We start from the raw sequence: 27,400 nt of genomic DNA on the forward strand, positions 1-27,400 counted from the left end.
GGAAAACCATTCGCTTCGGCTTATACACATATTTGCTTCAACGATTGTTTCGTGTGCACCGGCTTTGTGCACCCTAATCCGATACACTTTGCACCCTCGGATCGTATAAATGTCTGTTACTCTTAGACATGTCCGTAAGTGAGCGCCACATGTTGCAATAAAATAATATTATTAATACAAAAAAAAACATTACAAAACTTAAGAATATGTTAAAAATCTGTGCGTTATCCAACTGTTGTTGCTTATCACCCATAGCAAAGCTTATCAGCGCGCTAGGTGCGTTTATAATATCCTCACATTTGCATTATCCACCATAATGTTTGTGCCCCACTATTAAGTCCTCGCCATGTATCACCATTTACTCGTTCAAACGTTAAGTATTGCATTTGTGCTGTTTTATGTACGCTTAAAATGTATGTTCGAAGCAACAGGGTTTGTGCCGTGTATATATGCTGCTGCCCTGTTACTCTTCGCCTTTTTCAAGCCCGGATTTTCTTTTTATATCACTAGCGCTCTTTAATGATTGTAAATTCTGTTCAGCACGCTCACTCACGGTGCTCATCTGGTTAACTGGTTTTCTTTTTGGAGTTGTCTATTGGTGTGTTTATGTGTGTGTTTGTATTATTTAATTACGCATGCCGAAGAACAATTGTTTCAAAATTGTGCATATTTGAGGGGCGATCGCCCAATAACGTTCGAAACATGCTCGCACGCATCGTATAGTTTTCGTATCGTTACAAAGAGTGTCTATTATCAAGCCAAGCTAACGATTTGAAATCAATGCACACCGAAACTTAAATCGCTGGCTATTCGTTACAACAAGCGAATTAGTGAGCAGGCATCAGTTTAAACTTCTACTACTATTAAGCAATGGCTTTTTAGCTCAAAACTTGCGCCCATGGTAACCACACAATGAATATAATAATTTTTACTCCTCTTCTCCCAAAAAGGTAGATTACTATTACTATGTTTTGTATTTTGTGTTGACTACTTTTCCATTTAGCCGCTTAAAAAGCAGCATTTCATTTAACGGCCTCACAATCGTTGCATTTTGTTTGTTTTTGTTTGTTGAAACATTGATTTGTTTTGTATTTTTAGTTTACCTGGCTAAAACACATTAAAACTCCTGTGCGAGTGACGAGGGAAAAAGCACTTGATTTCGTTTCATATATGACGGAATACGTTTGAACTGCCTAAATGTATGTCATTTGTTGCACTAGTTTGTATTCTGTTCGTTTTTGGATCCATCCATTCAGCAGCATCTGAGTATCTTATATCATTTCATATCACAATCGAGGGGTAATGTTTTGCATTTGTGTTTCATTCATTTCGGTTTGCCCTCTCGCAAATTTATTTTTTGGTACAGGTTCAGTATTCGCTTTGCTAATGTTGCAGTTTTCTCCACTAGCTTCAACCGGCATCAATCACAACGCAGCCTGTTAATTGTATTGTTTGTTTGTTTTTTTTCGAACGAATTTCACCATTTTTGGAATACATGACTAGACGTTTTAGACGTTTTTGGGGCGAGCCTGTTTTAGCTGCCACCCAGATTAACTACGGCCGCCTATATGCACCAACAATAGTTTTCAGTGTGGCTGCCATGAAATTATCGTTCAATTTTAATGAGAAATCTTTCCTTTTTTATGCTGTTTAATGCAAAGTTATAGCTCATGAAACGATCCAGTTAAATGAGACCAACATACAATCAAAAACATATCCTTGCGTTATTTCTTCGATCGTTATTTGAACTAAATTAGTATCCTAAACGGATGATGATGATGCGCCTAGTTACCGAGGCATCGATGCCTCGTATTCGTATTTTATGAGCAATTTGAATCGCTTTTCTTTGCCCTACAATATGACTACTATCAGCCGTCTTTAGAAAAACCGTATGAGTGAAATGGGTATTGCTGTCGTGCTTTAGCTTTCGCTTAAGCTAAGCAATACATTTTGTTGCGTGATGATAATATTCATATAAAAAAATAACAAAACCTACAACAATAACATTTACAAAACAATACAACTAGCACGAACTAAAGCACACATGATTCGACTAAACATAAAATATAAAACAACATACAACAAATAAATAATGCCCTTACGAGTCTACAACGCAACGTCCGCTAGCGTCAATTCAATAGAGCCAGTTCGAACGTTGCTCTCGCTCGCGCGAAGACTTCACCATGCTCCCGATCGGAGGTTTCTTTTTCATGGGCGAAAGCCTTGCCGAGGTTTTCGATTCCCCTGCACCGCCCGCTCCGCGCACTTCGGACAGTCCACTTACTCGAGCGCCGAGCGGTAGCCTACTCTCAACGCGTCGATAGAACGGGTCCAACCGGATGAGCTCCTTGTTAGCACCGCCCGGTGCCATGCTGGGTAGGGCTTTCAGGAACCCGTGCGCACCAACCGGGATGGGAGGTGCCGGTGGCACGCTAGTCGAGCAGCCACTGTACAGGAACGGCATCTGCTGCGTGAGATTAGTGTGCAGCGTTAGTACGGACTCGAGATCCGCCTCGCCGGCCTGCATCAGGAAATCGTCGAACAGCTTGATCGGCAGCATGCCGACGATGTCAAACACGTCCACGTACGATTCGGTTTCCTTGTTGTACAAATGCAGATAATCGCCCAGCTGCTTCGCTACCATAGCGCCACGATCTTTGCCCAGTGCCTTGTTTCCAAAGTTGCGGAAGAAAAAGGGCGTCTTCATGTGCGCCCCGACGCGATACAAGAACTTCATGATCAGCTCCTCGTGGCTGTGCTTTGGCTCGGACGAGAGGCGCTTCAGGATGTACTCCAGGTAGAAACCGAAGGCACGCCTCGCTTGCAGAATGCTCATTTCGTGCCCGTTCTCAATCAGTTTGCGCACCTGCAATCGCAGCCGCTTCGCCTCATCGACACATTTGGGTGCCGCGTGCTTTGGGCCGATCGTAATCGGCAGCGAGCTTTCCAGTGCACGTTCGTACTTCTGGATGCGGTGGACAATACGATTTTCAGTTTCACTACCAGGTGGAAACAGCTGCGAATGCAACATTTGATTGTAGTTGTGCGGAATAATCATCAGGTAAGTGCCACTGCTCGAAGACGTGATGGCCGACGTGGGAATGCCCGTGATTGGGTCCAGCAAGGATCCGTACCGGTTCATGCTATCGCTTGTTGGGAAAATCCTTACAAATCCACCCCGTCGCTCGTACTGGGATCGGGCAAAGCGCACAATCTTCAGTTCCTCTGCCGTCAGCGCACTCAGCGTCGTCTGCAGCTTACCACCACCTTCTCCCTTTCCTTGCTGCTGCTGGCCGCTACCACCGGTTCCAGCACCTTCCTTCCGTCCGCTGGTGGTGTGCACAAAATCGGCCGAGTTTACCCGCCGGTAGGGTGTCGTAAGGTTGCGTATCTTTTGGCCCTTGCTATCGTAGCATGCCTTCTGCAGCGGGCTGATGGCCGGTATGCCCACCATTGTGAGCAGATCGGTCAGCATCGAAGCCTTCACCTTCGTATCGAGCGGCGTATCACACCCGAGTGACGGCGAGAGGTTCACCTCCAGCAGCCACGGTTTCAGCATATCGTCGATCAGGATGTCGAACCCATACAGCTCGAAACAATTGCCAATGTGCGGCACAAACATGCGGCATGCCGACACGATTGGTTGCGTACAGGAGAAAATTGCCTTGATTATCAAATCCTCGATCGCGAGCATTAGCTGCTCGGTGTTGCAGCCCTGGCTGCGGAGGTGCCTCAACAGCGCACTCAGTGTCCACTTGTGCCCGACATCTTCCTCGCCCGCGTTGCTCGACTTTATGTAATCGGTGTGGTACTTGTTGATGCTGTAGTTGCACAGGTGCATGCACGGATTCCAGAGGTTTTCTGCCGTCCTGTCGTACTTGACCGTCGCCAACCGGACCAGACCCTCCTCGTAGATGTAGATGATGAGTGGATCGAACGAGGTCACGGCAACGTAGATGCGTATGTCACACTTGTGCCCGTCAATGCAAAGCGGATCGGAAATGTACTTTGCCACCACGACCTGCTCGAACGACGATATCTGATCCGGCTGCGATTGTCCGTCAAAACCAAAGGCGTGGAACGTTAAAACAACACAGAACAATTAGCCAACCATCGTATCAACTGACGAATCGCTTTCCTACACTTTCCTTACCGAGTTTACAATGAAAATTCCACGACCTCGACTAGATGCAACCGGTTTTACGATCCACGGACCGCGGCATTTGTTGTGCGCTGCTATGAGCTCCTTGTAGTCCTGTGGCAGTAGGAATGACTGTGGAACAATGTCGAAATGTTTGTAGCCCCGTAGATGCTGCATCCGCTCGATGTTTTTGTACAGACGATCTTTGCGGGTCAGTTCGTAGGACCTAAAACGAAAAAAAAAATATTAAAAAAAAAAAACAAATAATCAAAAGCGTGATGCTAACTTCACACCCACCTGGGAAAATGATTCACTCTTTGATACGGGGCTAAATTACGCAATATGTCCGGCTTCAGGTGTATTCCCGTCCACAGTAGATTGAAGTCATTGCACTCCGGGCCACTCTCGCCCATGCCGTGCGCATTCAAAATCTTTCGCAGCAGTCGCGTCTCGGTGTTGATGAACTTGTAGCAAATGTTAAGCTGGGCGGCAGGCATTTCCGTTTTCATCGGCGCTGTTTGTTGATTCTCCTTGTTTTCCTCCTTTTGCTTGCGCTGGGCGGCCAGCTTCTTATCCAGCGCAGCCATCGCCAGCGAGGGTTCCGATTTGGAGGTCGACATTTCCGTGTCAATCTCGTCTCCCGAGCCTCCCTTCACGCTCGACATGGACGCATTGCTGAGCGAGCTGGACGAGGAGGACGACTCGAGTTGGCGTTTTTTGGGTTTATTTGTGCGCTCCGCTTCGCCGACAGTCGGCTTGCCCTTGGCAGGACTTGACTCTTCTTGCGACGTTGTACCGGCATCCGTTTCATCTCCACCCTCCTCGTCGTCGTTACCCTCACCTTCTTCCTCGTCGATCTCCTCGCCCTGCACGTCTACATCCCGTGCTGCAGTTTCCTCATCCTGGTCTACCTCATCCTCATCATCATCGTCTTCCTCCTCTCCATCTTCGCCATCCTCCTCGTCATCTTCGTCCTCGGTAGTGGTACTGCTTCTGCTCGGTGCCGTTCCGCGCGTTTTTCGCTGAACGTTAAAATTTTTCGGCAGTGAAGAATGGGTGGCAGTGGCGGTGGATGATTTGCTTGCGCTCTTTAGCTCGGCCAGCCGAGCGGATGTTGCGCTACCGGTAGCTACAGGATCGGTTGGGCACGAGCTGGACGTAGCGTCCGACGATGGTGTGGCAGAGGAGCTGCCCCCGGGAGACAGATCCGTGCCATTCTCAGAAGCCGCGGGCGAAAGAGCGTAGGTACGAAATGCCAGAACGGCGTCTTTACCACCCGGTGGACCGCCGATGACCCATGGGTTGGGTGTAGTTGGTATGGTTTTTTTGGCACTGAAAGAAGAAAACAGCGCTGTGTTAGACTCGGTCTATTGAGTTCATCGCATAATAGAAACAAAAGTATCAATAATAACATTAAAATAGTACGAATCAACAAAACTTATTGGAATGTCCCCTAGTTTGAGTTTCCACTTTCGTCAATCAGTTTTCCAACCGTCGTCCCTGTCGTAAATTTGTTCGGTGCAGTGCCCGAGGTCATAAATAATCATCCCCAAAATTCTAGTATACATACCTACTGACGAATCGAAAACTTCGACTGCGCTTCGATTTCATACTTACTTTTGTGAGTGATTTAACCGCGGCTTGTCTGTTATAGGCATAACGAATAAATCCAAACTAGAGTACCCGTTTAGTTTCCGCCTGCAAGTAAAAGGAAAAGGGAAAAGGCTACATCAAACATCACATCACTAGCAATATTTCCACTGTTAAAAAAAACCCCCGAGGGCACAGTCCCATTTCACCCGCACCGCGCCGATCGGAAACTCACTCATAATCAATTCATAATTTCTAATGTCCCATAAGTAAAGCTACCCTTTTTCAGTTTCTCGGCGCGGGTGTACCATCACCAACCAAACAGGAAGCTTATGAATTATTAAAAACTTCATCGCCAGCCCCGCTTCGATATAAAATCAACCACATGACATGGTGGTAATACGGAGCAATTCAACTCACACCGTGCTGTGCACCGAAACTGCTGCAAAAAAGGAAGGGTAATAATTTATGTTCGATCAGTTAACTCGGGAGGGAGTTGGTCTGCTTGAAACGATAGTACAACATGATTATCCTTTTTATAAGATCGTGGACTTTTCCACACTGAGCAGTAAGTTGGCTATACAAGTCTTGAACCAGATACAAATAATCATATGTCTTGTTGTAATTATAAAATATTATAAATATATTAAATGAAGAAAACATGTTCAACTGTTTTATTTATAAAACATTCATAAACGAACCAATTTTACCGCTCTCAAACGACCTTAACTTAAGACAGCTCAGTAGTACACACTTGATTTATTCTGAATAAAAATACTCTTATATTAACAAATATTAACAATTTTTAATTAAACGAATTGCAACGTCAGAAGATATTCCAAAACCAAACATTGCGCACAATATATACGTTACATTTTTTCCTTATGCTGTAACACCATCTCTCTGATGATAATGTTCTGGCTAAGGCAAGAGTTTGGATCAAAAATTTCTCGTGCCAACTGTTCACGTAGCCGCATCTCACTTCAATTACGCTCTTTACACGACAGGACGGAGGACAGAACTGTACTGGAACTGTATCAAAGAATAAATTACACGTTCAATGGATCGTATACTGGCAATTGTAATGTAAGTTGTATCTCTCTTTTAGAAAAATGTCCCACTAACGACTAAAGGAACCACACATGCAGGAATCACAAATAAGGAAGTAACACCTGCACTCCAAGGTATTCCGGATTCGACTGATTTGAATATCGGATGTGTTACACCGTGAACTCAAACTGGCTTGCCGCGATACCAGCAGACCCTTCGTTATATCTGCCCACCCTTACCACCCTTACCTTACCTTACTGGTTGCCGCGGATTCCCACACTTCTCAGTTGTTAGAACGGCACGCAAATGTCGGAATGTGCGTTCAGGTCCGCAAACACAAAGGACAACCGCGGCATCGTGTGTTGTTTAGACGGTTTTAACCCCAAACTCCCCACCAACTTCTCCTCCTTTTGCCACCATTCAGCACTTGATCTTTTATACCCCGTAGTATTAACTGCGGTTGACGTTCGGCTGTCATGTTGCAAACAACACACCAGCCGCCTTCTCCTTCCCAAACAACAACTCCAAGGTACTGCCGCTCTAAGCAACAATTACACACCCGTTGCTCCAACACAAACGTCTCACGGTAGGAAAAAAATGGCGGTAGGTGGTCTAGCGCTTGCCTTTCCGTTTGTGGCCCACCAACCCCCGCCCGTCCATTGGGGAGCTTCCTTCCGCTTGGATTTTCTTTACGACGACGCTAGTCCTGACAGAGACCGTCTTTGACTATATTCTTACCCTCCCTACATTAGTGTGAACTAAAAGGACAGGTTAATTCAGGTCACGAAAGCACAGGAAACTATGGTATTACTGTCATATTGTGGTACACAGCATACCATTCCATACCATGAATGATTGCCATTCGCGATAAGCAAAGGATACACTTTAATTGAGTTTAAATAAATATTACTTTTGAAGCCCCCAAACAACTTGAAACTGTTGAGTAAACTAATTATTAATTTTGTATTTAAATAAGTTTTCAATGATCAGCAATAGAAAAATTAAATAATAAATGACACAGATTAAATGTGGTGTTAAAACTAAAAAAGAATTGTTATACTATGTTAAATCTTCTGCACGTAGAAATAATAAGGTCAACTGAGCGACAAGGCTTGTTCTATGGCAAGCAACTATGGCAAGCTGTAGAAGCGAGCATAGTAAAGTTGTTGGAGCATAGATATACAGTGGAACTCCGCATAACGAGTTGAATCCGTTCCAGTGACTCACTCGTTATTTTAATTTCATTTCATTTCAATTATTTTATTTCCTTCACAGTCTGCCTTTTCAAGGTTTAACTGAGTATCTTAGCGTAACTTAAATCTTCTTCTTCTTCTTTGGCACAACAACCGCTGTCGGTCAGGCCTGCCTGTATCCACTAGTGAATTGAGCTTGGCTTTCAGTGACTTATTGCTACCATAGCAGGATAGTCAGTCCTACGTATAAGAGAACGGTCTATTTGGGGCTTGAATCCATGACGGGCATGTTGTTACGTCGTGCGAGTTGACGACTGTACCACCAGACCGGCCCAAGACGACTTAAATATAACTACAATAATTCAATGATGTAGGGAAGTAACAAATAATAAAAAAGAATATTGAAAAAGAAAAAATCGTAAACTTAAACTCGTTATCGCAACTTGTTACCGTAATCGCAAAAACTCGTTATGCGGGAGACTGTTATTGATATAATTTGTATGAAAACTGAAGTAAATGGTCCCAGGACCAGAAAATATGCTGGTTGAAAGGGTCTTATATGAGGCTCAAAAACCGAAAAATGTCTTCATAATACTAGAAATCGGTAGATCATGTGATGATCAAATTTTAGTATCGAAATGCAAAAAAACACTCGTCAATATACCACAAACTTGTACACAATTATTCGGTATTTCTCCTGTTGCCAGTTTTATATTCCCGATTATAACGATTCTTAGTGTCGGAATTCATGTGCCTGAATGATAATCAAAATCAAAAAAGCGCTCAATGTTAACCGATCGTGATCTAGCTGTCAGCTAGGTTCCTAAACACCAATGAAATTCTGTCGTTATGCGACATTCTACTCGTTAATAGAGGTATTTGTTGAGCATTTAGATTCGGCTCGTTATGCGAAAAACTCATTATAAGGAGTACTCGTTATGAGAGGTGCAGATGTACAGTGATTTTTAACTAAGAATAAGATTATGAACAGATGATGCTGATGATGTTGACCCAACTCTGACTCCTACATATAAGGTTAGACAAATAGGAAACAAACTCATTGTAGATAGATATGTTAATCCACTAAGAGTGATAAAGCGACATGATTTTTATAAATGTAATTGAAATGGTTTAAGCCGGTCTCGTGGTACAGTCGTCAACTCGTATGGCTTAACAACATGTCCGTCATGGGTTCAAGCCCCAAATGGACCGTGCTGCCATACGTAGGACTGAAAGCCAACCCCACAATTGGTACAGGCAGGCCTTGACCGACAACTGTTGTTGAGCCAACAGAACACGAAAAAGAATTGGTTTATGCAGTAAAGTAATAGTGTTTTCATTAAATGACATGTTTGCAGCAAATATTACAGGGTTTTCGATAATTATTTTGACATGTTCAACGAGTTTTTGTTTATGCCCGAACAATATAATTGACTGTTTTGACGAGATATTGAATACCACATAATACGGCACATATAGAATACAACATATTTGGAAAGAAAAAATGTGCGAAATTAAATTGTTTTTTTTTTATGTTAACTTGTGCATTATTGACTCCACCAAATTGCCATTGTTCGACCCTCCAAATATAAATAAACAAAATAAATAAATTGCGTTTTGAAAGGGATTTTTTTTCGTTACTTTTTCACTAAAATTCATTCGGATAAAATCATGTTTTAGCTCTGTTGGAAACAATAATTATATTCTTCTTCTTTTTCTTCTTTGGCTCAACAACCGATGCCCGTCAAGGCCTGCCAACCCACTTGTGGGGTTGGCTTTCAGTGACTTATTGATTTCCCCCCATAGCAAGATAGTCAGTCCTACGTATGGCGGCACGGTCTATTTGGGGCTTGAACCCATGACGGGCATGTTGTTAAGTCGTACGAGTTGACGACTGTACCATGAGACCGGATTATATTCAATGTGTAAAATAGTTGAATGTCAAATATGATTTGTACAGTCAATTGGAAAAAAGAAATGGTTAAATAAACTGTAATGTCGGGCTACTAAAATAAAGTTGTAGTGGTTGGAGGATTGCTTTTTCCATACCGCTCTTGCCGTGCCTAAACGATATATCCAACTACAGAAAAGCTCATATCAAAACCCACTTTGACCATCTGGTGTGCAACGGACACAGGTACAGGGCTTTATAAGGGTAAGTATTTAGCGTTGGAAGCTTGCGCACTAGTGGCTTTCTTCCAAATCGGGCAAGGCCGTCCTCAATTAGCGAGATGGAGAATGAAACGAAGAAAAGATAAACATGGGGGTCGGATGACGAGCTTTACACATAGCAACTCCCTCAAAAGCACGTGGACGCTAACGGTGTAGTAAGCGTATGACAAGCCTTTGGATGCACGATGATAAATGCATGTCGATGAGAGCAAAGAGAAGAGCTACTAACTTATACCCACCGTGTGGGCACACATACTTGTACAAGCTGAGGCGCTGGAAGTTGTTCATGTTCCCTTGATCGAAGCGGCGGGAACCCGACCCCACGTCGTCGACGGTGCACTTCGAACACGCTGCGAGCAAAACAAAAAAAACAGACGCTTCGTTGGCTGGTATCTACAGGTTTTGGTGAGTTTTTTGTGTTGCGGCAGACAGCCCACGGATCCAAGCCCGCCGTGAGTGGTCGGGGTGGTAGTTTCTACGGTGGCAATGTTGCACCGTCCTCGACGACAGCATAACGGCGACGGCTTTGCCATATTTGGTGCTGCCCGCGACACAACATTTCGTCCCAAGACCTGGAGGCCGGCGTCTGCGTTCGGAAGTTGACAACCTATACCGACTGGACACTGCCGCGAGCCCACTGCCTAGTGGGCTCAAGGTTCAGCAAAGTGTAATGGGCAAGGTCGATTGTAGCGACAAACAGGCGGATTTCTCTCTCTTTTATTCACACTGCACTAGGGTATGGGTAATCCAACATTCATACAACTACGCACCAAACACTAATTTCGCACGCGAGCACTTTTTACCTCTCAGCTAGTACCGCGAATAGTTGTTTGTTGACTAAAATCAACTAAGTAGTTTCATTTGGTGTTACTTTACGATAGAACACACTGAAACGGGTTTCACTTTTTCCATCCTTACTTATCGAACGATTATTTGTTAGGTATTGCCACCGTATTCGATACTCATAGTAGATATTTGCCCAATATAGTTTGCAGAGCGCAGCTGACCCTATTTAAGCAATAATAGAAATCCTTGCTACCGTAACCACTAATTTGCGCAAGCAAAAAGGCTCCAATAAACACACACAAACACAAAGGCAAAAACAGACCCAAAGCCAAAAAATAGGTCCATCCGATGGTGGCATTCTTACTCGTACTAATTTCTGGCTTTCCAAACAACACTGTTCACCGCGAAATTGACCACGAAACGATGGTGCTTCTCCCACCGACCAGTATCGTGGTCTGACTGGCTAACCTAATTTTTCATCGACCAACCGTTCCCGGAACACGGGTCCCGAAAAGACACTGGTGCATTTTCTTGGCGCTTTACTTGCGAACGCTTCAAGCAACTCCACTCGTTGGTGGCGTTGGGCCTGCCATCAAAGGCCATCCGAGCGGGTGCGCTCTAGATAAGGATGCATATCGTTCAGTACGCTATGGGGTCCCTCTTCCTTTCCCTGATCCCTGAACCACCTCCGTCATCCGATCATTGCCTTCAATAACCGCGTACTACAGCTCCTCATCGTACTCGAAACGGAGCGATGCAATCGAGTACAGGAAAACAACCAAACACCAGTTACCATAACAAACAGCGCTAGTTGGTGGTAGAATGTTTACGGGTGGGAATACCTGGTCGGACGGAATACTATAAACAGCATGCTCTTCCCTGGGGAGGGTGTCTGCACCAAGGCGACGCAAGTGTTTGAAACTCGTAATAGTGACACTAACCGTTTGCCCGTCCCACCAGGCGATTGAACTAGGTAGGGACGAAGTGTAAACACGAGACCTCCGCGGGTGCGACTCGGAGCGAGAGTGAAAATGCTCCAATGTGAGAAAATAAAACCAATACATGGAAATGCTAGAACGCCCACGAACAGTTCGATCAACATTTGCATAATTCGTCCTTTTTCGTGCGCACCGTTAGAAAAGTTTGCACCGTAGAATTTCGCTGATTAAACGAAGCCTCCCTCCTCGGAACCGATTGGAAAATCATACGAACAGTGTGGGAGAACATTGAACTGCAGTCGCACTCATACACTGAACGGTTTGGGGGGTGGTTTTAACCGTTTTAGCTTTCACCAACACTATAAAACCATTCATAAAAACGATCCACGATGATGGCTCCTGCAGAGCGTTTTTGGCTGGCGATATTTCATGAGGGAGGATTGTGGGGGTTTGGCATTTTGAATCACGAACGTTCGTCTGCCATTCACGGCACATTTAAAGAGTCTTCGGCATTCCTCTTCCATTTATATGCATTCTGATGACACATTGTGTGCAGTAAAGCAACATTTATGTATTTACTAAGCAGTCTACTGCTGTACATACATTAACTGTAGATTCACTCTCGCGCCGTTCTCCTGAGGAGTAATAGCTGTAACTGCTTGGTACGCCCATAGCAAGATATGGTAGAAGTATGAAAGGCTCAGTCTAAACGAAATTTGAACCCATCAAGGGCTTATTTTTTTATCTTAAGATTGCTCTTGAAGTCCGGCCAACAGTTCTTACTAACAATTCTTACTAGGGCGATTGCGAAACCGGCTCGGTCGTATTGTTAATATGTCTAGTTAAAATAACAGAATAATAAATTTTGAAGAATGATTGAAAAGAGATTCGGTTTGCAACTTTGTATGTTGTATCAAACTTTTAGAAATTGAAAATAATACTGAACTGAATATCTCTCCTTCATAATCACCTACAGGGACAACCAAAAGCGATTAACCAATGTGAACAAACATTAATAAAGAGAGCTATAACAATTGTTCTAAGGCCTCTAGATAAAAACAAACAGACATGTCAACGTCAAAACAATGTTGCACTATCAAATTGATTAAACATAAACATAGTTTTTAAATAACCTTGTAAACCTTCATTGTGGGTTCGAATAACAGCATCAATTAATTACATCCATAAATAGATATTGTATAAATAAACTTACCCGCAAACAATTAATTTGTTGTTGTAGTTGATACCAGATGCTGTGGAAAGCATACACTCTATCGCGGCATTGTACTGATGTCGGTGTTAATCTGTAAAGGAAAGAATTAAAAAAAAACAAAACCCAATTATTGATTTTAAGCACAACCACAGCCACAATGTGATTAAGCTAGAAAGAATACGGTAGCATTAACCTGCCGTTTACATAAATCACAGATTTTGTTGCTCACGAAATGATTAGAGCCATTATACAGCGTACATGTAACAGCACTTACCACGATCGATCTATCGATCGCTACGTTATGACGGTTTATTGGTTAATTATGTGAATATTTTATACTCGTGCTAGAAGTAACGCAATAATCAAGCTCCAGACTAGTTGTTGACCACGATTAGCTGGACGAGACTTTTATTCTAGAATGGTTAATTAGGAAACGAACCAGACTATATATAGTTGTATATGAGCTGCCGGATAAACTATTGGTTGCACAAACACCAAATAAGGAGTTCGTTGTAAGACTTTTAACACACTTGTTCCGAATCCATCGAATAAATCTTGAGAAGAATTCACAAAATTTAGGATCAAAAGGGAATCAACCCAAAAATATGGAAACCCTTGCAACTCATACAAATTGTTCACAGTTTAGCAACGCCCTTAAAAGCTGCAAATTGTAAACGACCAACACATAATCTCTTCGGATCAATTAATTTCGTTAAATTGTCCAATCCATAATAATGTCTGGTTAAAAATAGTTTCATTAATCACTACGTCCGCTTTCACCATTGGCCGTTGCTTCCGCCTGAGTGCCAAAGCTCATTAGACACGTTCGGCGTCACAACTATCAGCACTTCCAAATCACATTTGGTGGCATTTTCCTTATCGCTATTTCCGCCACAATTGCGATCAATCATCGCGCTTTTAGCAGCTTTTAGTAAGGTGCGCGCTATTGTCCCATGTTTGGCTGTGTCGATGGTATCGATTTTCCAAACTACCAGGCAGAGAAAATTTTAAACACGTTCTAAAAATCTAATAAACTAGTAAATAAAAAAATGAATAAAAGTAAATCTAGGAAAACGCAGTAACGGTCTAGCTTTGCACAGAATAGTATTTTTGTCAAAAATGTCACAATACATTTAACAGAAGTGAAAAAAAACTTTAACTACATAAAAAGTATAATGAACATCAAATTAAGTTTTTAACTTAAACTAACTAATTTATCGATACTAATAACTCTAACATCATAAGTCAACACAACATACATATTTATTTTTACACAAAATATTTATATTTGATCATTTTACATCGTCTAAAAAATTATTTTTTTACATGCCAAACACATTTTAAACGCATCGTGATAGTTTTTAGCGAATCTAGTCAATGAAAACTGTATTAAAGGGTAGGCCAGGGATCGGCAAACTTTGCTATTTTAAAGAGCCTGAACCTGAACCTGAAGAGGCAAATAGGTAACCCAAGAGTTTATATATTTGAAAGTTATACGAACTAAACGATCGGCAAAACGCCGCCCTCTAAACAGCAACGAGCCACAGGCGGCTCTCGAGCCGTACTTTGTCGATCGCCGGGTTAGACGGATACGCCATACAAAGTTCGTTCACCTTCTGCGCAGTTGGTTACGATTACGATCGAGTTTTTGTTTAAAAAAATGTGTAATAACTTGGATATTAATTGATGATAATACCTCTCCGTGAACAAAAAAATCCGTCCTCAGCTGTTATTATACGAAGTAAATCTTTTGAATCAAAGACTTTGCAAGACAAAAAACCGATCGACATTCACGCACAACGTTTGTGATAGTACTTCCTTTCGTTTTGTTGTCTGCGGTAGAACATTCGCTACAAATCCATTTAAAGTACAAACGGCAAGTCCTATCTATTATTAGACGCCAGCAAGCATCAACGTTTGATCAGACCTACGGTCCTCACTGACTGCCGGTACCATCTTGTGTGCATCGTAAGCCAATGAGTAACTTTCGAGTGAAAGAAACGCGAAAAACATGCGTGCACTACCGTTACATGAAGTCATCGCCCAAATTCGGCCGTATTTTGCATACGAAATGCCGTTGGCGCTGGAACAAAGCAGATTAGAATCCGGCCGACATTGAAGAGACCTTACGGTGCCATGCTGCGGTAGCGACATGCGCCGGTGCATACCTAATTGCTCGCCGGATGATCGACGACGGCTGACAGGGCAAACAAGCCATGCTTGCAGTTTTCGTCACAAGAGCTTGGAATTTCGATTGATCGGTTGATTGCTTCTCCGTTTTACGTTTGTCGCTCTTACACTTGGCTGACAGCGGCGTTGACAATCCAAAGAAGCGTGAGTCACAGTCACATATTTTTGGTGCGTAAGAACGGTCCTCTTAGAACCTTTAGAACCAGCGCAAAGGAAATGAATGCTGAATGTTTGGACCAAATTGGAGCACCGGAAGCATGGTGTGGCTTAAAAATAGATTTTTTTTTATAGCCGTAGTAACACGATTTTAAAGAAACACTAATGCACACACTTAGTAGAACATATAACTGGTCTTGTATTATTACTCAACGTTTGAAGCTAGTTCAATAATAAATTTTAAATATTTATTTGATTAGGTAAGCGTCGAATAAGTAAATAAATCGGTATTGCTAAGCAAGTGACAAAGCGTTTCTGTTCCCTTCAGCCACGAGTCTTTGTACTGCTCTTTGGTGAGATCTATCTAAGAATGGGTGTGAGGTGTGGCATCCTTCTACGAATGTTATCAAAACTTGTGTAACAGGCAGTTTAAGAGCAAGATGACATGAAGAGTTATTGCGATGATTTTCAAAAATAATTGTCAATAATGTGAAAACCCAAATGACTTTAGCCTTTATCTTTACCTGACCGTTTTTCAAACACTAACAAAACGATTGTGAACAACTATTCGTCTCAATATTTTCCCGTTCCCAATATTTTCCGTCTCAATATTTAGAACTGCTGACACGAGAATCATTGTCATAATATTAAAACGTGCTCAATTATCAGCTTTGTCATAATATCAAGAGTCCCTTGACATCCCGAAACTCCGAAACGAAGGTAGACACCTTTATGCAGGGAAATACTGCTGACGTACATCAACACTACAGTGCCTGTCAAATGTAATAAGTGCTTTCTGATCGTGAACCTAGATAGACATAAATCCTTTGCCACCAAGGAAGCCGGTTTACCCCTAACGCCACCATAACAGATTGCGCACTCAAGAAGCTCATCGTCCGGTGATTTTCCTGCTTCCTGTTTCCACAATGAGAGGAGGCTTTACTGTGCTAATTCAATTGCAGCACTGTACAGCTCGTTGCACACTCGAGGCACGGGTAGCCCGGGCAATCTGCTAGAGGAAATTTCGGTCGTTCAATCTAGAACCCGTCCATCAGCCGCACCAACTGTCAGGTGCATGTGGCGTTGTAATAATGCAATTTGGGTTCCCTGTTCCATCGCATCCATCAATGCGGGCGCGTACACACCTTCCGATGTAGGCACAGTAGCTGTCGCAAATGCGCTTTAGCACCCGTTACGCGGATCAAACACGAAGAAAAGCTGCTACTGGTCTCGAAGCAGTCAAAGAAGAAAATCATAGGCAACCATCCCCATTTTCACGGCCTGACGTGTTAAAATGCGCTCCATCAAAGCGACGAAACAAGGTCACGATGAACGGCGGCCGGGTCCTTTAAAGGTAGGTTGGGCGGGAAATTTTTCTTTTCTCTTGCCAAAAACCCGAAAGACCACTTATCTTGCACGAAGCCGGTTTGCACGAAATTTTGCACCGCTGCTAGTCGAAAGTAGTGTTGTGCCATCTGGAACGAAAACTTACGCTATGCTCCCTACACCCAACCAACCAACCATACACCCATCAATAACTTATCAAATTATCGATTTACCCACCGCCAGCACTCAGTGGTGTCTGACCAGATACTGGTGAGATTATGTGATGCATGTGTACGTTAGTGAGCCGACAGACAAATAAGGGAAGGCACCGGAAAGAACATTTGATGTCGAATGTCAAATATCAACTAGCGAAACTCTACTTCCAATAATACCATAACGCTTAAACCATAAAAAAAGCCCAATCAAAGTGACAATGGAACTGGGTGGTGGTATTTTGCTACTTCACACCCATCAGTAAGCATATTCAGTCTGGTGATATCCTTCACCGCACCTTTCCCGCAATCCACCGACCACACATTACACACCTTTGTCTACGCTCCAATGTTACGATCAAACGACATGGAAATACGCAATTGCAAGCGTACATAGTTATTCAATGTTGTCAAAAGTGGTGCATTGCTTGCTACAACATCATTATTCGGCAACGCGCAAATCGGGGCCAACTGATTGGTATCATTCAAATGCGGTAAACACCATCGAATGACGGCATTCAAAGAGCACACACGTATGGTTTGAAAAATGGCCGGAAGTATTTGGCGTAGGAAATTGCTAAAGGCAATCTTTTCAGCAGCGACCATTGCTCCGTTGTTGTGGGTGTACAGGGTTCAATACATTTATACCCTCCATCCACTGTCAACAACGGCCGTACATGTCAATGTTGCTATGTTGCAGAAGGGGGAAATGGTTAAAAGCAAAACATAAAATGTAATTCATCACAACAAAATGAACCATCGCTAGATATGTAACACACAAAAAAAAACACAAACTTAAACGAATGGCAATCGACATATGTTCACCCATGATCGTCTTTCACACTCACAAATAATCGAAGTTTCTGGGGAAAGTATGAATAATCTACCTCCAAGCAAACGTTGCACCAGTGCACCAGAGAGTATGCGGCAATAATAGTTAACTCGTTGTTTACATTGCAATTGCCAAACACTGCGCACACTGAAACTAGTTAAGCAGCGTAAAAGAAGCGTTATGGAAATGGGTGTAATGTGCGAAACAGTGAAACAGTTTCCTACGCTACCTTGCTGCCCATTGCTTCATAACCCAGCGCCACTGAAAGCGCATTGTGCGATTACTTAATCATTTTCACCCCTTGCCATTAGGTGTAATGGGGGGGTTGCGCTTTGCGCTTTCTACCAACCATCGGCCGCAATCGGGCCATTTCAGCACAACTGCGACCGTCATCGAGCCATGGTCAAAGAGAAACGTCACACTGGCTGATCATTTCACACAACGCCCTGCCCCCAGCGCTGGACGGCCGTTTGTGTGCTCAAGAGAGAGCATATTGGCTGAAACCATGTGGCTAAATAGTAACGAATTACAAAAGTTAAGGTTTAAGACCTTCCTAACACCACACATAACTTCCTACTCGTTGGTTCCGGCGATCACGCACGCGTTGGTTCCGAGCGCCAAAATTTCATCCCAAACGTGACGGTAACAAATAAAGCAACACCCACACTTGCTTCGAAAGCGAGTGAAAAGTGTGGTCACGGTTGAGGACTTCAATGATGGAAGTGTTTCACATGAGATGATGCCGATGCCCGTACGAACATTACACTGTTCATAATGGTTTGAACATCGGTCAAGCGCGCTCGATACTCGGACAGACGGGGTAAAAACAATTATTTTCGGGACTTAATATCGGAAGAGGAGGACATAGTTGTACAATTTAATGTTGGTGCGGACAGTTCGAGTTGTAGTCATTTAGTTGTAGAATTCTTTCGGAAGTCTTATTTCTTATAAACGGTAAAACCATTAACTTGTAATAATATTAAAAATGTAAAAACAAATTTAAAATTGGCGGCTTTGGCTAGAAAAGTAAATAGAAGCATCTGTATTTACATACATTAATAAGTATTTTAAATTCGATGATTTAAAAGTATGTTTAATGTTCTTGTATGTTATGCTTATTTTAATATTTAATCGACACGCTGACTATCTAACTTCATCCCACAAGAAATCAGTCGGCGACACATTAATTTCTTCAAAGTCCCAATGTTTGCTCCAATGTACGCCACACCGTGTTTCATTATACTTTCCGATTTTCCATCCAACTACCTCATTTACTACTTCTCACCCTACCGATTTCTTGATTATCGAATGACCAATTTGCGCATAAAAACGTTCGGTCAATATTTGCCCTGCGTGCCAATGTGGTGACGAACGATACATGGCCAAAATCGATTGCCTGCAGGCATCAAATAGCGCTTCTCTTGTTTGAACAGCGAGCGCTCATCGAAACGCAAACAAACGTATGAACTTGAAGCGAGAAAAAAGTGGCAAAAATCCTCCCATCCGAGGGTGCGATCGCGGAATGACCTAGACACTGGGATGAAGCACAGCGCACAGATGCTTGAACGCTACTCCGATGGTTGGCGATTGTAAGCTGATTGTAAGCGATGAGCCGTGCAGCAATTGTAACATGTCGTAAAAGATCGCTATCGAGATGGATTCGGGCATTGCGAGCGAAATCATAAATGCAGCCGCGATATTAAATGCAGGCGGTTTGTTTGTGCGCTAACCCGCGTACATTGAAGTTGCGCTGGCCATGAACCGTGAAGGGATAGTACAGTGTAGTGAATAAATGTTAGACTAAAAAAACAAATCAAGTACACATTTTACGAAGCTCAAAAAAAGTTAACGCCTTTTTAAGGTTAATATAACTCATAGCTGTTCCTGGAGATGTTCCCAAATACAATTAATCATTTATATCACATGTTTTATATTTTTTGTTTTGGCAGAAAACAAACAGAGTTTGGGTAATGAAGTTTTTTTAACACCACACCAATCACCTTCACAAACCATCCAATTGCTAAAGAATAGTGTGAGCAGCCATTAAACATTATGTTAAAGCAAACATTAACAATTGAAAAACAAACAACTCAACAACATCCCACGCCCGATCACGCGTTGCAGAATGACATGAGAGAGGGTTTTATTTTTGCTGTCTTCTGTTCGTCTGTGTTTATCAAACAATTATGGCCAGCAGTGTATGCAAAACAATTTTAAGTACCCCCAGCGGAAGCCGGGTGAGCATGTTGAGTGGTTTACTCGATCCAAGCGCAAACGCGTTTACGCGTTTCAGGGGTATAGTAAACTCGTCAACAAGGAAATGGACAGTACTGTTGCACACTACTAGTTTAAAATAAAAACATCGTTTGAAAACTTACTCCACCTTCGTCGTTAGAAAACCGAAAAAAAATCACAGATCACCATACACAAAACATGCCTTAGAAAAAGCGTCTCTCATTCGGTAGCCAATTCCCCGTCGCAGGATTTACCGATGGATCGATAATGCTGCTTACCCATTCCCACACATTCCCTCCTTGTCCAACGGACCAAGATTGGCACTAGACATGCAACTCCTGCTTTCGGCGCATTGTCTCCGTGCAGAGTTCCCGCTCGAAGGTGACATCGGTAGCAGATAATTGTTTTGGCCGCTGGATTACAGATTATCGGATTATGCAGGTCACTACCACCCGTCGCCGTTCCGATTCTCGTTTAGAATGCAAATGGGTCATGGGAATGTGCTTTGGGAAGGTGTTTTGGTGGTTTGTTTTGCCTCCCCGTCATCACTCCCACCACTCCTTTTTTCCACCTCCCCGCATATAACCAAACGCACAGGGGGACGATCGTTTCCACTCCAGCCCGGTTGGCCGGCCGGGCTTCTAAAAATATTGTTATGTGCCTTGCAAGAACAAGAAACAACCATCGTCGTGTGCGGGAATGTGTGAAGCGCCTTACCATTGCCGGGTGCCGGCAAAAGAGAGGCAAACGAAAAGAAAAATACGGTCAAACATTCCCGTGCCTTCTGCTTGGGCTTCTCATCCTCCGGATGGTACAGATAAAAGTATTCTTTGTGGCACAATAACCTATCACTTTATGGTTCCAACACACGGGGAGCCTAAAATGCGAACACATTTTGGTCGCCTATATGGAGCAAATTTTTATTCCAAATATTTTATGGGTAAGCTTTACGCAAACGGTACCCACTGCTACCGAGTTTTGTTAAAGAAATGTGCTCCTTGCCACAGAACACAAAAAACTTGTCTTAACGATTGTGGCCGGTTGTTTGTATGCCGTATGTCGCTTACTAATCGTTTTGTTCCGTGTTGGCAGTTCTGAATAGCGGTCTACTAAACAACGCAACGATAATTCAGGATGATTATGAGACACCGGCAGATATAATTGTTCTAATGTATGCGAAAAGAGTCCACCATCGCATCGCCTTGCCAAACACAGACGAGTAATTGGCTCATTTGAATAGAGTTGTCTGCAAGCAACGAGTGAAACGGAAATTATTTTGCTGCTGAAATAGAAGCGATTATTTTGTTCAAATTTTAAAGCAACCATTTTATATGCCATTTTATAAATTGACTCAAATTATTTAAAGAGGGTAGAGCGAGAAATTAATTTAAAATGAAGAGAAAATGAAGAAGAAAAAAACTATCGCAAAGCAGAACCTTCCTCAAGTGTGCATCCACGCCAAACGAAAAGTTTGCCCATTAAAATCAACTCACTGAAAAAAAAGTCAACATTAACCTTGCTTTTCGAAGAGTGGAAATTAGTGTAACCCCTTGAACAGAACCTCCGTCGTGGCATGTGCCGCATGTCGCAAGTTAGGAAAGCATTGCCCCTCGCCGTTTATTGAGGACGGCCACATTCTTAAGGCTTCGTGGCTGGTTGACATGGGAACAGAATAGTCAAAATTAATCGTGGCCCCATCCACCCGTACAACTAACTCCCCCATTTGTACTCCCTCCTGACCGCTTCTGCCCGACCAGCCAACGGGACGGCAGACCGGAAGCGTGAATTCGATCTTGCTTACGTCACCCGTTTGCCGCTTGTAATATTCACTTTAACTAACTTCCGTTTACGTGACTTTGCTCCGTACTGTCCTACTTCTTGCCTGGTTTCCCAACCGCCCAAACACGCGCCCAGGACTGGAAACTTTGTTTCCATCATTTTATCGTACCAAACAAATCGCAAACACCACCCAAGTTGATGTAGGTTACGGTGGAAGGAAAACGAGAGCCCAACCGAAAACACAAACTCACACTCCCCGGAGCAGGTAGTGCAGCCTTGTTTGCGCTCTTGATAACGATCAAGCGACGTGCGTAGGCTGAGATTTGCATATGTTGCTGCAGGAGCTGCTCACTTGCAGCCTGTGTCACTGTGTCACGTTAACCAACCAAAGGATCAACTTCTAAACCAGAACAAACACAGGAACTCCGACACGGGGCACACAATAAAACGGGACTCATAAAAGCGTATGATATATGTGTGTAGTGGCACTGGTTTTGTTATACTGCATCGCAATAACTTTATCTCACGTCCTTCTCAACCAACGCAGTCAAAACAAGCTATCGTGTCGTCACCAAAGGACACACACGCACACACAGACGCATAAACAGCAACAAAAATCTTTGAAAGTTCGAAACGGCATGCCTAACGCTCCAAATCTATCCCCCCCCCCCCTCGTTCCTGTGCTTTTTTATGCTCAAACACACGCGGAAACGCACCTTTTTTTATCATCCTTAATGGTAAAATGACGTGTATGGCCATGCAAATGGAATTTTTCGTTTCGTTTGGCCCCATTTACTGTACGGCCTCGGCAGTAGATCGATTGATTTGGGAACTGTCGAAGCTACCAGATCGAGAAAATGTCATTAATGCTTTATTTTTCGATATTTACGAAATACTTTGGTAGTTGAATACTGGCACAACGCAAATCCTGTGACCTTTGTGCGTGGTAGAACTTTCGGTCACACTTATGGGGACATTTCAATTGGCCATATCGCCGATCGATAGGTGGTGATAGTGCTACTAGCTAATGGTTTAAGCGCTGGCAGCTTTATCGACGTTTGGGCACCAGTTTGAGTCCCTGTCGTGAAAGAATTTCTAAATACTGTTCCAAAGGCACTACCCCTGGCTCTTGGACGACTCTTCTTCTTCTTCTATTTGGCGTAACGTCCTACGCAGACATGCTGGCCTATACAGGCTTTCGAGACTCAATGCATTACCACACAGCCGTACGAGTTGACGACTGTACCACGGAACCACCCTTGGACGACTCAATAAACATAAAAGAGTCCTCAAAAGTCCCCCTTGGAATGAACGAGGAATAATGTTTTCTATTTAATATTTGATTAATCAGCGATAAATTTTATACAAAATTCCAAAAATTTGTCCATTTATACTATTTGCAAAAACAAACTGTTTAATTCCGATAGCTGCACACATACTGTCCACAAAAATTGACCACTAGCCAACTACTGCATGCGATGCCATGTCAAGGGTAAGCAGACACGAAAGCCATTGCAGTTTTCATGAGCATCGATTTTCTCTCACTTGCTATGACTTCCTGCAAATAAGCGGTTTCATCGACACGTCGATCTGGCCGGTGCTGGCTGGGCTGGGGAGGGTTTGGGACGAATAGAGGACAACTTCGTGTCTCTGGGGAGAGTGACTTGTCACACCGAATTGACATTCACGAGCAGAAAATGGTTCGTTCGGTGGTAGATTGCCCAATCATAATAACATGCTGCGTACATTTTCAACTGCCCAGAGGTCATCGTCACCGGTGTGTCCTTGCTTGCTAGCAGAAGAGACAACTAAGATTATCACTAATTCCTGCCAGGCACGAAATAGACCATAACGCCCAACGAGTGATTTTGTTTTCCAGCGAGCTCGTTTCCTTTTTATACGTGTGACACATGCTGGACAACCATTGTGGGTTTGGTTCTTTCCGGCAGTATTCTCATAGAAAATTTGTTAAAGGAAAAGTTTGTGTGTTTTTTAGCAAGGAATTTGCCTGCGCCGTGCCCGTGGCGCCTCGGTTCTTGAATTCTTTCGCTACCAATACACACACAAACAATGTATGGCACCACGTTGGGGACGGCAGGCGATCACAACGAGGAATATGACATCATAATCTAACACTCTGGCGACTTTGAAATTGTTCAACCATCGCATAGCGGCCAGATCAGCCCTGCCCCTTGCCAGAACGAAATGGAAGAGTCAGAACTGTCATTCCGTGTTGCGTACATACAGCGAGGCCCTAAACCTCCGGGGAAAGTTTTGCGGTGAACGCCTTTTTCGTCCGCCAACGCCATGCCACTAAAAAGGGATATCACTGCACGCGATATTAACCAGTGCGAACGGTGTTTCCCTGTCCTTTTTTTGTGTACACATTCAGCCATCCAGTTAAGAATTGTTTTATAATTAGCACAACACAAACAGGCTAAAGACATGGACAGGGCCAGGGACGGCGTAGACAGGAACGGCAAAAGGTACGTATCATCAAGTCAAGACTATAATAAGTTTATTGGAGCACACGATACGACTTTGATAGTCGGACCGTTGCACTACCTACCTCCCTGCCCCGTTGATGGAAGTAAACTCTTGAGGTTTACGTTTTATTTTCCTAAGCGTGCACATTATGTTGCCGCATTTAATTGTTTTTGCGTGAAAATGTGATTTCCATTCATGCAAGGTTTTTTTGCTATTCTCATTCTAGCGAGCAGCCAGCCAGGGGTATGAATGGGACCAGTGCTGCTCGAGGAAAGAGTCATCCATGTTTCTTCAACAGTTCTAAACGAAGAAAATTTGCAAACCCCGTTCTCTGCTCCATACCACGGAGGGCCCCCCGCACCAGTCCTTTAAACCTGTTGATGCTTTTTATGTGTGAATGGAATGGTAAAGTGAAGGGAATGGAGAGGGAGGGGGGGGGGTTGATGGTTTTGGCTCGGGCTATTAACTATCAATCAAAGGTATTTTAATTTGCATCGGCTGTTTGAACGATTGATTGGTATCAATTATCTGTTTGGTTTTGTTGTTTTAGTCCTTTTTTCAATGCTTGATAGCTGTCGTGATTTCAACGACCGTGTGCAAATTAGACAAACAAAACATGAATGCTGGGAAATTGTACCCATTTAGACAAGTGTTAATTGACGTTAATTAAAATGGGACATGCCGTAATGGTTTCGTGTTAAATAATCAACATTATTCTACGGTATAAGTAGCAATGATTGAACATTTCATATGGTTTTAAATTGAGATAGACATTTAGAATAAAAAAAAATCAGTTCCTATTTTTTTTAGTTTCAATTTTTAAAACAACAAATATTTTTGAAATTATTTAGCTTCTTCACTTGAACAGGTTCTCGTGCACGGCCTAAATGGCGTATATTGATGATTTTTCAAATAGCTGTCATACAACAATTGTTTCGGCTTCTAGTTTTCGGCTGGGGTGGCCAAAATGCATCAGACAAAACCGATTTACTAGCTGTACCGCCAACATAGCATGACGAGGAAGGGTGGCACAACATCAATTGGTTCCGTCCGGCATAGAATGTGTAATACTCATTCCGATGATCGTTTTATGGAGGCGTTACTACCCAATAAACAGTTAACAAATAATTTACTATATTTTAGATTGGGATAGTCTAATAAGCGTTTAACAAACTCTATGAGACAAAGAGCATAGCTTGGCAAAGCTGACTATATACCTATTGAATGCAATTACTTTTATTACCCTTTTATATACAAAACCACATGATAAGACTTCACTTTAAGCCACCGAAAAGTCCTAATCAACTACCGTAGCTGTTACTATCGTTATCGCCCATGGTTCCATTATTTATAATAAAAAAAATGCATCTGCAAAACGGCTTCAAGATAACTTATCGAAAAACACACTTACCGAGACGAGACGGTCTAGCCTACGGAACGAATTGCCTGGCAGCTATTAGCGGAATCCAATTTAACCACTACACTGGATGAAATTTTCGGCTCCAACTGTACTCTTTCTCCGGACGCGGGTTCATGCGGCTGGCCGGCGCACACAAATAAATGGTCTCAATGGACACCAAACACCACTTTACAAAAAGCACCAAATTTCGAACACTTTTACCACACACGCAACCAAACACAAGAATCACACCGGGATATCTGCAGTACGGAAAAATGTAAAAGAAAAAGGAATGATAAGACCATTGCCGTGCGACGGGAAAGAAAGTCGAATCGAAATTTGTTGCTTCCGGAATCTCCGGGCTTCCTGTTTTCCCTGCACCGTGTTTGCACACATACACACACACGCACACATGCACGATGAGAGATTGCAGTCGGGTTCACTGCAGATTTTCCGAGCCGAATATTACTCTCGCAATAATACTGGAGACGAGCCCACGTCGACGGAGAGAAGTCCGCGGAGATGCTACCGAAGTAGCTGACATCACCAAACAGGGGAAGGAAAAAAATACAGAAAAAAAAACAATACGAAAAGTGCGTGAAAGTTGCCGCACTCTGGTCGAAAAGGTATTTACAATCAAGTGTGCCTGTACAGGGAGTGTTTTATTGTATGCTCAATTTGCACGTTTGGCCCGTTGCTAGGATGGAACAGTGCATACAGTTTACTTCGACCTACGGTTGCAGTGATGAGGGCCAATTGTCAAAATGGTTGTTCACTGTAAATGCACACATTTGTTCAAGTTTTTTTTATTACTATCAATAAACACACTTTTGAATTACCACAAGGTAATGGCTATTTCTAATGGCTAATTGTTAGAGTAAAGCAATTGGACTGAGTCTACTCCTGCCAGCTTGGCAAGGATAAGGTGAAGTTTGTTCAAGTACAAGGACAGGTGTGCATGTGTGTATAGAACGCACACAAACTCACTACGGCAATGACCGTGCCTCTTCGGGCTGTGTGAAAAGGGAAGCACAATTTGCCAGTGTGTTTGAGGAGACAGGAAGGCAGTTTTTCCCTGTTTGTTGCTCAATTTACAAACAGCACGAGCTTTGGTACTGCTACTTATTTCTTCAACTTCAAACATGACTAATTTGCTTGAGCACGAACCATGCACCTTATTCGACACGCATCGATTGGTGTTCAAGTATATCTGTTGTGAAAGGATCCATTCCCCAAAAATACACACACTCTCGTACACAAACACGTTACAGTGCGAAAAAAAGGAAAAAAAACAATGCATAAAATTGGCAAACGCACCACTTTCTCGATGTTTCAGCACTAGGCGATTGCTGGCTTGATTCCGCACACAAATCAGACAAATGTAGAACCAAGAGAGCGGAGAGGGTTGTGGAAAAACTAACAGGAACCAACCACCCTCCTGTCTGAATAGTGCACGAAGACCGATCGGTGTGACACACGGAGCCACATGAACCGCATCGATCAGATGTTTACCGCGAACTGCGCTGTGTGTGAGAGCATGCTATTGTTCCGCAGTCGCACTCCGGCGGATGGGTTCGCCGGCCGGACGGGAAGGCAGCGATGAAAAGCGAAGGGACCACCGGTGGAAAGAGTATTTAAAGCTGGCCCTGCAGGCGACGATTCGTGTTTTTCTTTTCTTTTTTTCTCTCTACATCGCCCGGT

General features: G+C 43.1%; 1 protein-coding gene across 7 annotated transcripts; it reads right to left on the reverse strand.

Annotated features, from left to right (window-relative positions):
- Positions 1–27,397, reverse strand: LOC121587779 (tubulin polyglutamylase TTLL5). Of its 7 annotated transcripts, none has more exons than XM_041904915.1 (7): positions 27,212–27,397; positions 25,712–25,959; positions 13,084–13,174; positions 5,759–5,839; positions 4,439–5,473; positions 4,154–4,367; positions 1–4,048 (listed from the first exon to the last, which is right to left on the reverse strand). In XM_041904915.1, exons 3-7 carry the CDS (start codon positions 13,134–13,136, stop codon positions 2,135–2,137), a joined length of 3,297 nt encoding a protein of 1,098 aa, XP_041760849.1. In that variant the 5' UTR covers positions 13,137–13,174; positions 25,712–25,959; positions 27,212–27,397; the 3' UTR covers positions 1–2,134. The 7 variants fall into 7 exon arrangements, with proteins under 7 accessions (XP_041760849.1, XP_041760843.1, XP_041760847.1 ...); XM_041904909.1 differs by having other exon boundaries at positions 27,017–27,397; XM_041904913.1 differs by lacking the exon at positions 27,212–27,397 and adding an exon at positions 26,169–26,327.
- Between the last annotated feature and the right edge of the window lie 3 nt (positions 27,398–27,400).

The sequence above is a fragment of the Anopheles merus genome, chromosome 2R (assembly GCF_017562075.2).
Source record: "Anopheles merus strain MAF chromosome 2R, AmerM5.1, whole genome shotgun sequence".
Lineage (NCBI taxonomy): Eukaryota > Metazoa > Arthropoda > Insecta > Diptera > Culicidae > Anopheles > Anopheles merus.